This window comes from Aulonocara stuartgranti (assembly GCF_965226115.1).
Source record: "Aulonocara stuartgranti genome assembly, chromosome: 9".
In the NCBI taxonomy this organism is placed as follows: Eukaryota; Metazoa; Chordata; class Actinopteri; order Cichliformes; family Cichlidae; genus Aulonocara; species Aulonocara stuartgranti.
Window position 1 is genome coordinate 26646131 of NC_138960.1, and position 14070 is coordinate 26660200.

General features: G+C 41.1%; 1 protein-coding gene across 1 annotated transcript; it reads right to left on the bottom strand.

Moving 5' to 3' along the window:
• Nucleotides 1-11664: 11664 nt before the first annotated feature.
• Nucleotides 11665-13200, bottom strand: msc (musculin (activated B-cell factor-1)). Its single transcript, XM_082547584.1, has 2 exons — nt 12337-13200; nt 11665-12106 (listed from the first exon to the last, which is right to left on the bottom strand). The coding sequence occupies exons 1-2, from the start codon at nt 12757-12759 to the stop codon at nt 12029-12031; spliced, it is 501 nt and encodes a 166-aa protein (XP_082403710.1). The 5' UTR covers nt 12760-13200; the 3' UTR covers nt 11665-12028.
• Nucleotides 13201-14070: the final 870 nt, after the last annotated feature.

The following is a 14070-nucleotide window of genomic DNA, read 5'->3' on the forward strand; positions in this document are numbered from 1 at the left end:
TTCTCTCATTTAACTCTCAGCAACTCCTTTCAGGTAAATTGCACACAATCATAGATAAAGACAAAAAGAAATAAGTTGTGTGCCAAAATGTTTAATTGTTATGGCGTATTGAGGGAAATCCCGCTATAATAAAATAGCAATATTGACCTAAAAAATGTTTTTAGACCTTTCATCTCACCCTTTTAGAAAGCAATATCACATAAATTATATAAAATACCTCCTTCCCCCCAAATGACATCAACTTTCATGTTGTTTTTTCTAATGATTGATAGGCTCATCAAAGCTAAACCTAAATCTATCACCAGCATCTGTGACGGGCTCGTATCAAATGTCACAATAAAGTGACTTACATCAAAATTGACCCCTTTCTCCTATTTCCTTTAACAATACCGTTTAATAACGATATGGTCCGTCACGCCCCATAGTGCAATTACATGCCCTGCTTTCAAGAGGTTTTCTCCTAACCAAGATGAATCTCTCTCCTGGACTCTCGTTCATGCGCACCTTTGAACTGAAGGAGATACTTTAATGCCATGACCTCAATCCATCCCCCCCTTGGAGAGCACAGGGAACTTTTATCCAGACAGCACAATCCCCTCGATTAAAACCTTCACCATGCTGGAGAGTTTGTTGGGCCATCATTCCTTCAAAGCAACGCTGGGTTTCCAGAGCGTTAGAGTGGACTTTGTATCCTTTTTTAAGCATATTAAGGGTGGACGTGCCAGAGATAGAAAGGGAAAATAAGGGACAGCATAAAAAAATCAATCACAGAGCAAGCAGGGTTGATTAGAAACAAGCACTGAATTCATTTTAAAATTGTGACCTGCCGATGTTGTTAGTTTTAAATGGTGGGAATAGCACACTACTTAGACTTTACTGGCTGCTGAAAGAGCAGTTTTGTAAGTTCATCTCAACAGATTGATAAGCCTCAATTATGTTGGTGCATTGAAAGCCAAAAGGAAGTTAGAAAGGAGGTTTTCTTTAAATAAATACCAAGCCAAAGGTCTGCTATTCTTCTAAAATCTATATTGGCTTTGGAAAATAACAGTAACCCTACCATGTATACTAATATCTTTGAAATCCTACTTATATTATCTTAACATCTTCTTAATATCTTCCTATCTGTCTTTGCTATGTTTTCTCCCACTTGTGAGCTTTAATCTTCCGCCTCTCAGACTTCATTTTCAGCCTCTTTATCTCAATACTCTCCTGCTTTTTATGCTCCACTCTCACTTCATCAGTAGCGCTTCGCTGTGTGCAGCCTCCTGTGTATCTGCATGTCTTACATCTGGGTCCAAGCCTCCATGCCGGGAGCCCTTCACCTCCAGCGTAAGGGCCTGCCTGTCTGCAAGTCTCCTCAACAGCTGTCATGAAAACCAAACAGACACTCTTAATTGGTGTTCCAGACTCAAGGAAACTGGACTAAAATATTTGCATAATTTTGCTGCGAATGGAGGAAATTGTTAAAACGTGTGAGTCAAGGCCCTGGTTGTTGCAATCCTACCCCTCGGGCCGAGCAGCTCTTGGGTGCCACCCAGCGCCAGTGGTGCCAAGAGGGAATGGAGCAAAGGGGGGGATGAGGAGAGGAGAGGAGTGAAAAGGTCATTCGAGCTGATCCTATCAGAGTGTCTCAACTTCTCGCACTGCTCAGAGCCAGAGAATCCTGACCCAGTCCGCCCGCAGTATCACATGAACGCAACTCTGGCTAGTTTTTGTACGGGCAAATTACATTATTTTATACAATGTTGAATTATGGGAATAACCTCTTGGAATAACCCAAGATTAAATTTAAACTCGGTCAAATCAGAATTTATATCTCGTTGCTGGTCACAAGGCAAAGCTTTCTATTACTGCACATCACTGAAGATGAGTATTAACAAATAAACAGTTAAAAAAATGTTTTCATGTTGGGGTGAAAAGATCTAAAAAAGAATAAGTACCCTGTGTGCATCTCTGCCAACAGTAAAACTTACATATTTAGATCATAGTGACACCCCCCCCCCCCCCCCCCCCCCCCCCAATTATGGGGTGGGCTGTAGAGTGTCAGATTCTGTTATGGGGCTGGGAGAATTCATGAATGGCATAGCTGTCTTTTTTCTTTTTTTGTGGAAGAATCAAGAATAAGAGTGGGAACTTCTTTTGAAGTATAGTTAAAACATAGAGTGATTTAATGTAACTCAGTAAGAACTGTTTAAATCAATAATAATACTAGAATAATAATTATATTAGAAGATAAAAATCTAAGTACTTGTCCATCAAGGCACCAATGGAAGAGATATAAAGGGGGAAAACCCTGTAAAGTGTCTTAGTAAAGTGTTGAGCCACCTTCACATTGATGCTTGGAGTCTCTGGAAGTCTGCTGGGGAGAAGTCTGCTCACTTCTCTTGCTGTGAAGGCCGTACTGAATTATCTACATCATTTTTAAGCTCATCAAATTATCCAGTAACCCCTTGTGATCTCCAGATTGCAACATTGGCATGCCACACTCCCTTGAGGATAGGAATCATCCCATGTGTTGGTTTTTTTGTGTTGGTTGTGCAGTTATTGTTTCATCAAACAGAACAAGTGGAAAAAATGCCCCCCAAAGACCATAGCCACAGCCACCGGATTCCTTCATTGCAGTGATCAACTTGTGGATTTCCTTTTATTAGTCACCTGTTTTAGTGTGCACACTATATGCCTGTATGTTAACGTACTATATCACTGTATTATATACAGACCCTGTCCACCTCCGTTCTAGTTCCCACACAGTCAGACAGAGGGGTGGGCGTGCAACAGTTACAGCTGAGGCAAAGCTGAGTAATTAAACTAGTCTGGGCCATGTGGAAAAGACATAGAGCTTTAAATGCCCTCGCTGGAGATAACATGAGCACTGTGCAGATAGATCGCATGGGAGCTCCCTGTTAACTGGAGATGCCAGCTGCACAGAGACACTGCAGCGAGCTTTGTCACCTTGTAAATGAAAAAGGAGAGACAGAGAAGCGCGAGGGAGTCGGCGAGCGGCGTTGCGGTGTGTCTTTTTGTTGCACACCAGAGGGTGAGGAAACCGGGAGGGGAACACGGTGATCTGAAATTGCAGGGTGCTTAATAAAAACGTGGAGGAGGCTGGTTTGAGACGCATGGAGTAGCTCAAACAAGCATCAGGTGTCACTGGGATTTCAAAGGAAATTTCATGCTACAAAACTGTATTTTATGGTCCTCAGCTATGAGAGATTGTGAAATTCAAGCCTATGATTGTTGACATTAGATATTATTACGTTTTCTCATTTGCAATATAGATGCAAATGAGCCATCACTATTTGTACATTTCAATGCGTAAAAAAAGGCCAATTACAAATCCACCAGAGCCGCAAGTAATTATTATTAAAAAAACAAACAAAAGAACTACTCTCTGTTTCTGAGGTGTTATTAGATCTAATCAAGTGAGGATGAAGTGAGTAAACACATCATTAAACATTCAGTCCTTATGAATACAACATAATTATTAAATGATTGTGGTGATTACACACCCACCAGGGTTTGTGACGTGTCGTCATTATCGCACAGATTAATCAAAGCCACGGGCTGAGGCAGCAGGCCTTTTGCATGACTTTCTTTCCAAAATATCAGCATTCAGTCATAAATAATAATGTATTAGTTTAGATACAGCATAATCACTTTGAGGGAACTGTGTTTTAATATTGCTGAGCTGCATCTACACTCTGAGCTTTGATATAGATGAGAGAATTAAAATATGACACATCAGAAAATGATAAAAACAGGTTCCCTAATATTAGCTGTGTGTCTGTTATTAGGCACCAATTAATCAGAGTGACAGGCCCAGAATATGAAGAAAGACGCCTACATGTGCAAAGAGAAAGCTGAGATACAGAATGTGCGTGAGCGTCTGAGTGGGTGCCTTTCCGTTGTTGCGAGGGAGGAAGAGATAGTGAGAGAAACACTGATTGTGTGTCTTTTCAAGTCTGCGACTATGTCTCTATATGACGACAGAACAAACGGGCTCCTCTGTCATGCATGGCCTTGAAAAACCTCTATGGATTTAGGGCTCCATCAGTCTGTCCTTGAAGCTGCCTGTTTGCCTCTTTCCACACCACCGACTAGCCAAACAGCAGGATCCTCCACCTCTCCCACGGGTCAGGTCCCTCTCAACTCCCGGGGTCTTTGATCTGACCGACAGAAGAAGGGGGTCTGAGAGGGCTTTGGGAACTATAAGCTCTGTCTATGAGTGTGATGGGGTAGTAGACTGAAAGCCAGGGGGATGGTTAGGGTCAGGTGGGGTCAAAGGCCAGTGCCCATCTCCACTGTCCTCCTGTTTGTTGGCCGTGGACTGCTCTCGCACACACTGAAGCGCACAGACAAACACGTGCTTACAAATATGTAAAGACAAACAAGTGTTTTTGATCAATAATTTTTATAATTTTTTAGATTTATGCTGAAAAAACATAGAAAGAACGATCACCTGTTTCCAGGTGCTCTCCACAGCATCTTTCAAATTGCTACTTTGGTTTTCCAGCCGTTAATTGTGTTAATTTATACCGTTATCATCATATTTACCCACAGAAGCCCATCTCTAAAGCACTCTCAAACAAACTCAGTGTCTAGCTGGTGAATATAGCAGAGTGTTTAACATTTACACATTGCATGTATTCTTTATTGGTAGGTGTGGCAACCAAAACACATTTAAAAGCAGAATAATTCACTTTTGATCCAAAATTAGTTGGGTAGTAAAGGAAGTACTACAAATAACAATTGCTGATGTTCAGATGTGTAAAGAGCTGCCACTTTACACGTCATATGTGCCAGCACAAGCTGTATTGCATACATTTCTGAAACTGCCACCACTCAATTCAATTTCCAAAAGACACAACATAGCAGGGAGAGAAAGAGTGGCAGTTTTTCACATCTGTCTTCTCATTATGATAACCTCACCGCTCACCTGTGCAAGCACTCACCCATCTGTGTGATCCGGGGGGATACACATGTAGATCTCCACATGTGCCCCTCATCTCTGCACCTTTTCCCTACAGGCAGCCTCTCCTGACCACCGCACAGCCATCAGTCCTCTACTCACTTCTACCCAGGACAGCCCCCTTTTGAAGGCTGAGTAATTAACGTGCCATCTGATACACCATCCGGCCATAGAGGCTCTCTTGGGTAGGGAGGGGGTTTGCAGACACGCACGCATTCACATAGACACACGTGCATCTCATACACGCACAGACAACCCTGCATGCGCACTTGCAAGCCTACAGGTAATCAATCACACAGTGTTAACTGGCCAAGTGTCACTGTCAGCTGTGTCTTATGTATGACGGTGACCCCAGGGTTCGCCCAAAGAGATCATTTTGTGCAGTAATGATAATCCCCACTCCAGCAATTTGGCTCTGGATGTATCATAAAAAATGATCCCAAATGTATGGTGATGATGAAGATCTCTGGCACTTATACAATGTGAATAATTTGGTTACAGGGAACTATTTGACGTTCCAGTTCAGAGTCAAACTGAGTTTCCTTTGAAAAACTTTCCAATCTGAATCAATTTTCAAGTTAAAAAATGAAAAGACGCTATTATTTTGAAAAAAAAAAAAAAAGCTTCAGCAAAATTTAAATGAGTGTAAAAACTTTTTAAAAAATCCCTCAAAACTGAGTAACAATTGGCTGATGATGGGAAACAATTTGACCAACATTTAAAGTACAAAGTGAGACAACTTTATCACTGCTTTGTGTTAATGTACTTCTACTGTAACACAAAATTCAGATATTAATCTCTCTCTAAAAAAAACCTAAAACTTTTGTGTTGCACCTGTGCAGACTAAGCCCTCCTCAGAGGCATTAAAGAAGAAAATATTACAATAAATGTTTCTCTTCCACTTTTTTTTTAAAGACATCACGTTCCACATGATAACCGTGCAAACGCTTTGATTTCTGATGTGGTCATGGAAAGTTCAAGGCTCTTAGGAAAAAAGGTTGGATTTGGGATTTAGTTGCTGGGATGTGGCAGTCAGAGACCCTTGACAGAATATTTTCTCCTTAAGGTTAAAGGTGATGCAGGGATGTCAAAATAAGACTGATGCCTGAAAAAGATAGCCCTCCTGACATTTATTTGATCTTGTGAAAACACTCAGGACACGTAAATGGTTTCATTAGAGCAATTTTGTGAAACAATATAAATGATTTCAAAAATTGTATAGATACGTATCATCCAAAATATTTATTTTCTCTTTTTGAAATTGCACTTTAAAACCTCTGCCTGTATTCCCCACTATTCCTTCGTGAATTAAGGATTTTGGGGGTTGTTTTTTTGGCATCTTAAAGATGCCTTTTGATGTGGACAGCACAGCCACGGGCAAAGTGCCCGGAAAGAAGAAAAAAGAAAGAAAAGACAAGAGAAAACAAGAGGAGAAGAATGTGGAAAAAAGTTCTAATCCACAGTTGCAGGTGTGTTACATTTTTGTTGCCCCAGCAAAGGTTCACAACAGAGTTGATGACAAAGGGTCGGGCCCCATGCAGCCTATTGTGGCCTCGAGAACAATATGGAGGCTGTGAATGGCTAATCCCTCTGGACCGCTGACAGGTTAGCCCTTTAAGCAACCTGGGGACTCATTTCTCCACTGGGCTGGGCTGCTGTCTGACAGGGATGGGAAAACCCGGGCTACTTACTGAGCCCTCGCCCTGAGCAGATAGTGGGAGCCATTGTAAAGGAAAATATTATCTCCATTGTCAGGTTGTGGCCATCTTTGTAACATCAGAAGATGAACTCAGGGAGAATATGCCACCGGAGGGCGAACTGGAATGACGATGGTACCAGCTTAGAAAGTGTGAAAGCTATTCGGTCTAGTGGCGAGGATTTTAGTGCAAATCCTTCATTAGGGTTATGTGTTAATGCCAAAGGAGTCATCTTTTTAAAACATGTTTTTGTGTCATTTATATTCCATTTAATAATGAATTTATGGATTTTCTTTTCAACCTAAAAAGAGTGTTTAGGTAAAACTTTGCATTTGGGATTTCTTTCATTCTTTTTTAATGTGCACCTGGGCACAAATGGCGTGATTCATAGCTTGTTTATTGCAACACAGTAATTTACATATCTGCAGAACCAAAACCAGCAGGAACTCAGAGACAGTGGGTGAAAATGTGCAGTCAGTGTGAACATAAAGCAAGCATAGTGGGGGGGGAAAACCTGTTGGTGTGAATCTCTTTGTGAGAGACAAAGAAAGGTGAGGACAAGATAATAAGCCCGAGGGGCACCGCCCAATCCTTGTAAACATGGCTTGGACTGTTTCACATGCCCTGAGAGCAAACGCAAATATCTGTTTCTTCTGGCTCCTGTTTGCAGGAACACTGGAACCAGGACGCCACCCAAGAAGCTCAGCAGCTTACCCAGTCAACAGACAGCCGTGCAAGGCTGATACTCCTGTCCTGTCACCCAGTTAGGGAGACAATGGCAAATCAGGCCAAGCAAGGGCCTGGAGGCTTGCGTGGATGTTGTTTTTATTTTTTGTCAATCCGTCTCACCTTCAGCTCTCTTCGTCCCTCCTTGTTTGTGCATCTTCTCTGCCATGTTCTTCTGCTCTTTTATTATTCACTTGCGTCTGCCTTCCCTTTCAGCGCGTCCACCTCGTCTTGCCACAAAGAGCCTGAATCCTCTCCTGAGAGGAGTCTACCAGCCCTGCGCTGTAACCCAATCATCTGACAGAAGAGTGTGTCATCTCCACAGAGTAACAGGAAGTCTTGTGCACCAGACAGATCGCCTCGCTGCGTCTGCCCCTATCTCTCACACTCACGCACCAGAGAAAACAGATACACTGTTTTTCTCCCTCACTTTAGAGACTACCTTAAAAAAGGAAGTTGCCGAGATCACATCCGTATTCTTGTAGGCATATATAGGCATACCATCAAAGCTAATGAGAATACAGCAAGTTATCTTAAGAACTAATTACCGATAATACAAAATACTACTTTTTAAAAAAATTTTATTACAGAAATCACCTCAACTAATCAATTGTAGGTTTGTTTTTTAAATTAAGCTTGGATACAGGAGAGGAACTAATCTCCCCATGGAGAAGCAGGTACATTAGCATGATTTAAACAGTTGGGGATTAGCATATGCCTTTTCTCATTAGCAGTATTGGCGTACTTGATTCTGAACAACAAACATGCTGACTGTGGTTATGAAAAGGTCAAAGCATGTAGGCTGGATTCCCGCAGTCTGCAGGCCTAAAGTCAGTGTTTTTGGGGTAGTTACAACGGCAGCCTTCCTGAACCCCCCGATGTTGGCTTTGGACCTACACTTCCTTCCTGTTCATGGAAATTCTTCTACAAATAATTAAAAAAAAAATTCAGACGTGCAAAAAAAAAGGAAAAAGAAGAAGAAAAAAACTCGATGGTGCTGAGCCTTGATGACTGATTAGGTAATTTTATATCAAAACAGTGTGTTCATTCTAATGATATATTTTAAAGAATTATAAATTAAATAAAAAAAAATATATAAGACAAAGAAGAAGTACATATTTCAGTGTAGAATGGAAACGAGAACCAAGAGAGGAAATGAGCTGCTGGTGTATTCTCATTCAAATTATTGTTAAAAATAAATAAATAAATAACCAATAAAGGAAAAATCACTGAAAATCAATGTAATATCAATTTAACATCATTCTAAATACGCTGTACAATTTTAGGAGGGTAGTCAGACTTTCAGTCTGGCCTTACCCTGATGACTTACGTGAAGATGTGCTGACCTCTGCTGGTGATAAATATTCAAACATTTTGTTTACAATAAATGCATTTAAAAGTCTCTGATTGACAGTAGACTCATTTCATTTCTGATTCAGCTGACCTTACAGCTCAACATTTGGATTTTTAACCCTTTATCAGATGAGGAACCGTTTAGGGTTTCCTGCTTTGCAATAAGAAAAGAAAAGACTGAAAAAAAAAACTAGAAAAGCAAAGGACTACCGAGAACACTCTAGGATTGAAAGTATTGTCACTTTAACTGTTTCTAGGATGTTTTATTAAATTAGGGGTGATTGAAATTGAGGTCTTTTTTTGTTGTTTTTTGTTTTTTTAATTGACTTCTACACACTTGGATTTAGTACAAACAAGTACAAACTACCTCTTCTAACTTCTTCTTCTGACTCCATTAGAATAGATAGAACAGAAATGGTTCAGTATTAACTGTGGCTTTTTAAAGCCCAAGTGCCCGCATGAACACAACGCAGAGGCAGCTAAAGCCTGTCACTATTGTTATAACTGACAGCTCCAGTTTTACACCATACAAAAAATGTTCCCTGATGTCTCTGCTTTTGTTACCTGGACCCAGTGCAGATGGTGGGAGACAGAAGGACTCTGACCAAAATAACGTCTCTGATAGACAGTCTCCCACCCCATGCATGCAAATGCTGCTGAACTGCAGAGCTCCTTCAGTGACAAACTGCTGCATCCTCGATGCATGAAGGAGCGTTTCCGCAGGTCCTTCCTTCCTGCAGCTGTCAGACTGTACAATCAAAACTGCTCCCAACAAACATACATGTTTACATCAGCACTGTAACTTGCACTATTTTATCAACCGATTCACACTACAACCTGGGTTTGCCTCTTATCTGTATTAAATTTTTATTAATTTTAATAACTGTACAGAACTCTGTTTTTGGTAACTAATTTCCTTGATGTAAATATGTAATATTGTGCATGTTTCTGTTCTGTGTCCTGTGTCCTGTTTGTTTGTATATGTGTTTTTCTTGCTGCTGTTACAACCAAATTTCCCCTTGTGGGAACTTAAAGAATTATTCTATTCTATTCTATTCTCCAATACTAGATGACATGGCTTTAATAAAGAGTTGCTTTTCTTAAAATACGTACAAATCCTGTATGCTGAGATGAAATCATTTCACTTCTTTTAACAATATTAAACCAGAAGAAGCAAACTGACATTGTCCATTTACTTAGAAATGACTGTCACTGTGTGCGTGTATGGTTGTAAATTTAAATCAACAATAGAAGAAGCATTTTTACCTGGAAACTGTGGACTTTCTTTTTCTAAAAGAGTCTTTCATACCCAATCTACAAAGTTATGGAAATTTAAATATACATTTAAATATTTTTTCCTCTCATAAATGCGATTAAATTAAACGTCTGCGTGTTTTGTTCACAGTCCTCACCACTAGATGCCACTCATGCAACATTTACAAAATGCATGAGCTCTAAAACACAGCTTAAGTCTCATTAGGCGTCTTCATTTGTTCTGGCCAGTGTTGACATAAACCGAGACAAATTGTTTGGTTTGTGAAAAAACACACAAAAAACCCCAAAAAACCTTCAGTCCTTCAGGAACTTCAGGAAAGGAATCAGCTCACTGCCCAAATATCATCATTCTGTTGACGTGCCACGCTTTGATTAATGGCACCTCATTTGCAGTGCAGTCAAGTTGCACATCAGACATTTACAAGATGCTGTCCCTCAGTGCCACATTTTTAAGTAGATGGTACGACAACAGGCGGAGTGAGTGTGAGAAGGCAGCTCATTAGCTGTCCGGGTCCAAGAGAGTGGCCAGTTTCTCCCAGGAGAGCAGTTCAGAGTTCTGGGAAACTCACCAACGCAGCAACAGCTGCAGCTCTACATGAACCTGATGAAAACTCATCCTCTCCCCTCTCTCTTTCTCTTTCATTTAAAAGTTTTGTCAGTCTGTCCCACCAGACTGCCCGGGCTTGGATCTCAGCCCATCTGTACTCACATCATTTTGGGGGGTTTAACTGGATAAAATGACTCCCAGATCAAGAGATCACCGTTATCCATTCTCTCTGCCAACTAAGCATGGAGTTGGATGAGTGTGTGTGCTCCCGCAAGAGGGATATGCAATGTATGGAGGGGTGCAGAAGGTTACTGAGGAATTCTACCAGTGACTATTGATTTTTTTGCTGAACTTTTCACCACTCTTATATGAATGTGAATATTATCACTGTGTGGTGTGGTGTTCAAGATTTCCAACCTCCTGCTGCCAAAAATGAGAAGTCATGTGTGGCGGCTCCAAGCAGCTGATATGAGGACTTAGAAGAATTTCTTTAACCTTGTGACCACCACAAATTTAGCATTTTGGTTTGGTTGAGCCACTTATTTGGACCTTTTGTGACAACGCTGGAGATTTTGTCACATTTAGAGTTCATTACAGAGCCTGTATGTGTGTGACGGGTCCAATATTTGCCCTGGCTTTATAGTTTCAGTGCATCTATCAAGAGTGTGTACACACTGATAATTAAAAGGTTTTCATGTCTTTCTAAAACATGTTTTGTTTACGCAAGTAGCACAGATATTCACATTTCTAATTTACTTTTTATCGTGTGAGCGCTTTCTGATGTTCATCTCCTGCAGATGTGCCGAATTATCCAGCAGTTCTCAATGCATGGATACATGCATATGGCTAAATGGTGAACTTCTATGGAAACAATAAATGCAGACAGATTCTCACATTGTCTCAAATGCAAAGACTTTAAAACACAAATACAATAAATAGATCTACAATACAGGTGAATTATTGTGGTTACTGTCATAGTGTCAAGCCAAACTAGCAAAAAGCAGAAAGTATTTTAAGTTGTGAGGTCTTTTGTTTTGTTTTTTTAAAATTCGCTCATAGAGCAGAATGAAAGAATCAAACTGCAACTGGACATCATGCACAGGCCGAGCTGCCGAAACTGTTTAATGTATCAAAAGTGTGTTCAGCCATATAACAGTTTATGCTGTGCACAGACTGATGGGGTGAAAGATATTAAAGACGTTTGCTAAATCCAAATTTTACACACAAAAAAAATCAAGCATAAATGAAGATTAGATGTTACACTCAGTGTAAATGTGACATAATACTGATTTCAGCAAACATGCACACAGTAAAACATAATAGTTTTAAATTCACAGTCATTGTTTAGGGCATGTGGTTAAAACGGGGTCAAACTGATGCCCCTCCTTTTTGTTTTTATTGTTGTTGTTGTTTTCAGGTTTTAGCAGAAGAGCTTGAGCTTGGTGGGTGAAGACGTGTCGCCTAAGCTGTTGCTCCACAAAGTCTCATAGATGATGAGATGTCTTCCTCTGACCTTCCTGTCATCATAAATGGCCAGGTCTGTTGGAGAAGAATACAAATTCATTTGCTCAGAATGACAATGGTTAATTCAGAATTGCTTTCATTTTGGAAAAATCATGCATTCTGTTATGTCAGCAAAGATGACAATAGGGTTCATACTGAAAGCCAGAAGCAGAGGACAGTTAGTTTTATAGTTGCTGAAGCAATGTGTAAAAGTATAAAAGCAAAAGTTGATTTCTGTCATGGCTGTAAAAGTTTGGCATTCATACCAGACTGACAGGGTGTGCAAATCTGCTCTCGAATCGGTCATCCTGCAGAAGCTGCCTAAGGTGGGAAATGTAGCTAGAAGCGAGACGAAGGGTGTCCAGTTTGGAAAGTTTGGTATCCGCTGGCACCCAGGGCAGGCTGGTTTTCAGTCTGGAGAAAGCTTTGCTCAGCACACTCATCCTCGCCCTCTCCCTGGCGTTAGCCGCGTTCCTCTGCGACTGTCGCGTTTCCCTCTGGTGCGCTTTGGAAAGTCTGTGCTCCTGCTTGATCCTCCCCTCAACACCTTCGTCTTCCAACTCCTCCTCCGAGTACCGGCTGGGATTATAGCAGGTGACTTTCCGCGCGGTGGCCTCCAAGGCAGCGGTAGTCCTTTTGTGGCGTGTCTCGTCGTCCTCGGCATCACTTGCAGCAGAGCCAGTGGACATGGCTGCTCCACCTGCGCCTGGGGAAACAGACCGGAGTGGCACTGTGGACAACAGACAACAGTGAAGTAAATGACGAGAAGCTGCAAGTCAGCACCTCCTTGCAGTTTCCATTTGGTAACCCTGGAACTTATTTCCCACAGAAGCGCTAAAACGTCAACCCTTGATTCACTACAGTACCATCTGCACCAACTAAAGACAGCTCTGTCTAAAGAGACATGGCCTAGATATCCCTCTAATTTAAGTGTCATGGACTTGGCATCTGCACAGTTTTTTTGCTGAGCATTTCTCCTCCCCCTTTTTTGTCCGAGCGACCATGACCTCAGTGGGACCACAACTCCATCTCGTTGTGTAAACTGTTAAAGACACATGTTGCTCATTTGCATCTTAATTTTTTTAAAAAAAGTTAAGTCCTGTCAACTATTTGCCCTCAGAGATAGTTAAAGCAAAAGATGCAATGAAGTTCATCCAAAGCTGTTTGTGCAATAATTTTACCCTTTTTTCTTTTTTTTTTGCAAATTCCTTAAACATTCTAAATTTATTGGAGAGCATGAATTCCCTGATTTAGGTTCAGTCCATTGCAACAATTACAACTACATTATATTCAGTAAAAAGTCCTCCGGTTTGTGGTCTCACAGATGTGTTTTGGTCTCGAGGACCTTATCAAAAGTGTTTAATCCTTCGCTGCGTTCACAGAGGGATTGGGTTTCTGCAGATGGAGCAGCGCTTCACACGCAGCCTGTGTGTACCAGCCCAGCTGTTATTGGTTCCCATGACATCTGGAGCGTTGGCATGACATGGGTGTGGCAGAGGCAAGGAGGCACCATCTTCATTCTTGTAGTATCACAAATATTTTTACTGGGTGTCTCGGCCATATTTGCATTTCTTTTGTGCGTTGGTTTGGTGGTTTAATCAGTGATATGAGGACTGAGCTGTAGAGCAGAGGGGAAGAGGGACAGAAGTGTCTCTGCTGAGATCCCATGGGAAGCTGTCTTTTGTGCAACACTAAAAAGACCACTTGTGTTCCAGTGTGATGCAAACACTTTTCAAAAATGCAAACAAATATTTGGAAGAAACTTGAATGGCCACACTTTCTCTTCAAGTTTTGATTCATACTTTCTCTGCTCGCGCCGTCTCTTTGTCTGTCAAGAAAGATATTCCCAGAAAATCCCAGGTCCCTGTTTGCTATTACGCCACGTAATATGTGTGAAATTTTATATTTTTTATGACAATAGCCAGGCATTGCCAAGGATTACTTAACAGCAGCTGAGATGTATGCTTGATTTTGGCCAAGCATACATCTCAGCCCCTGCA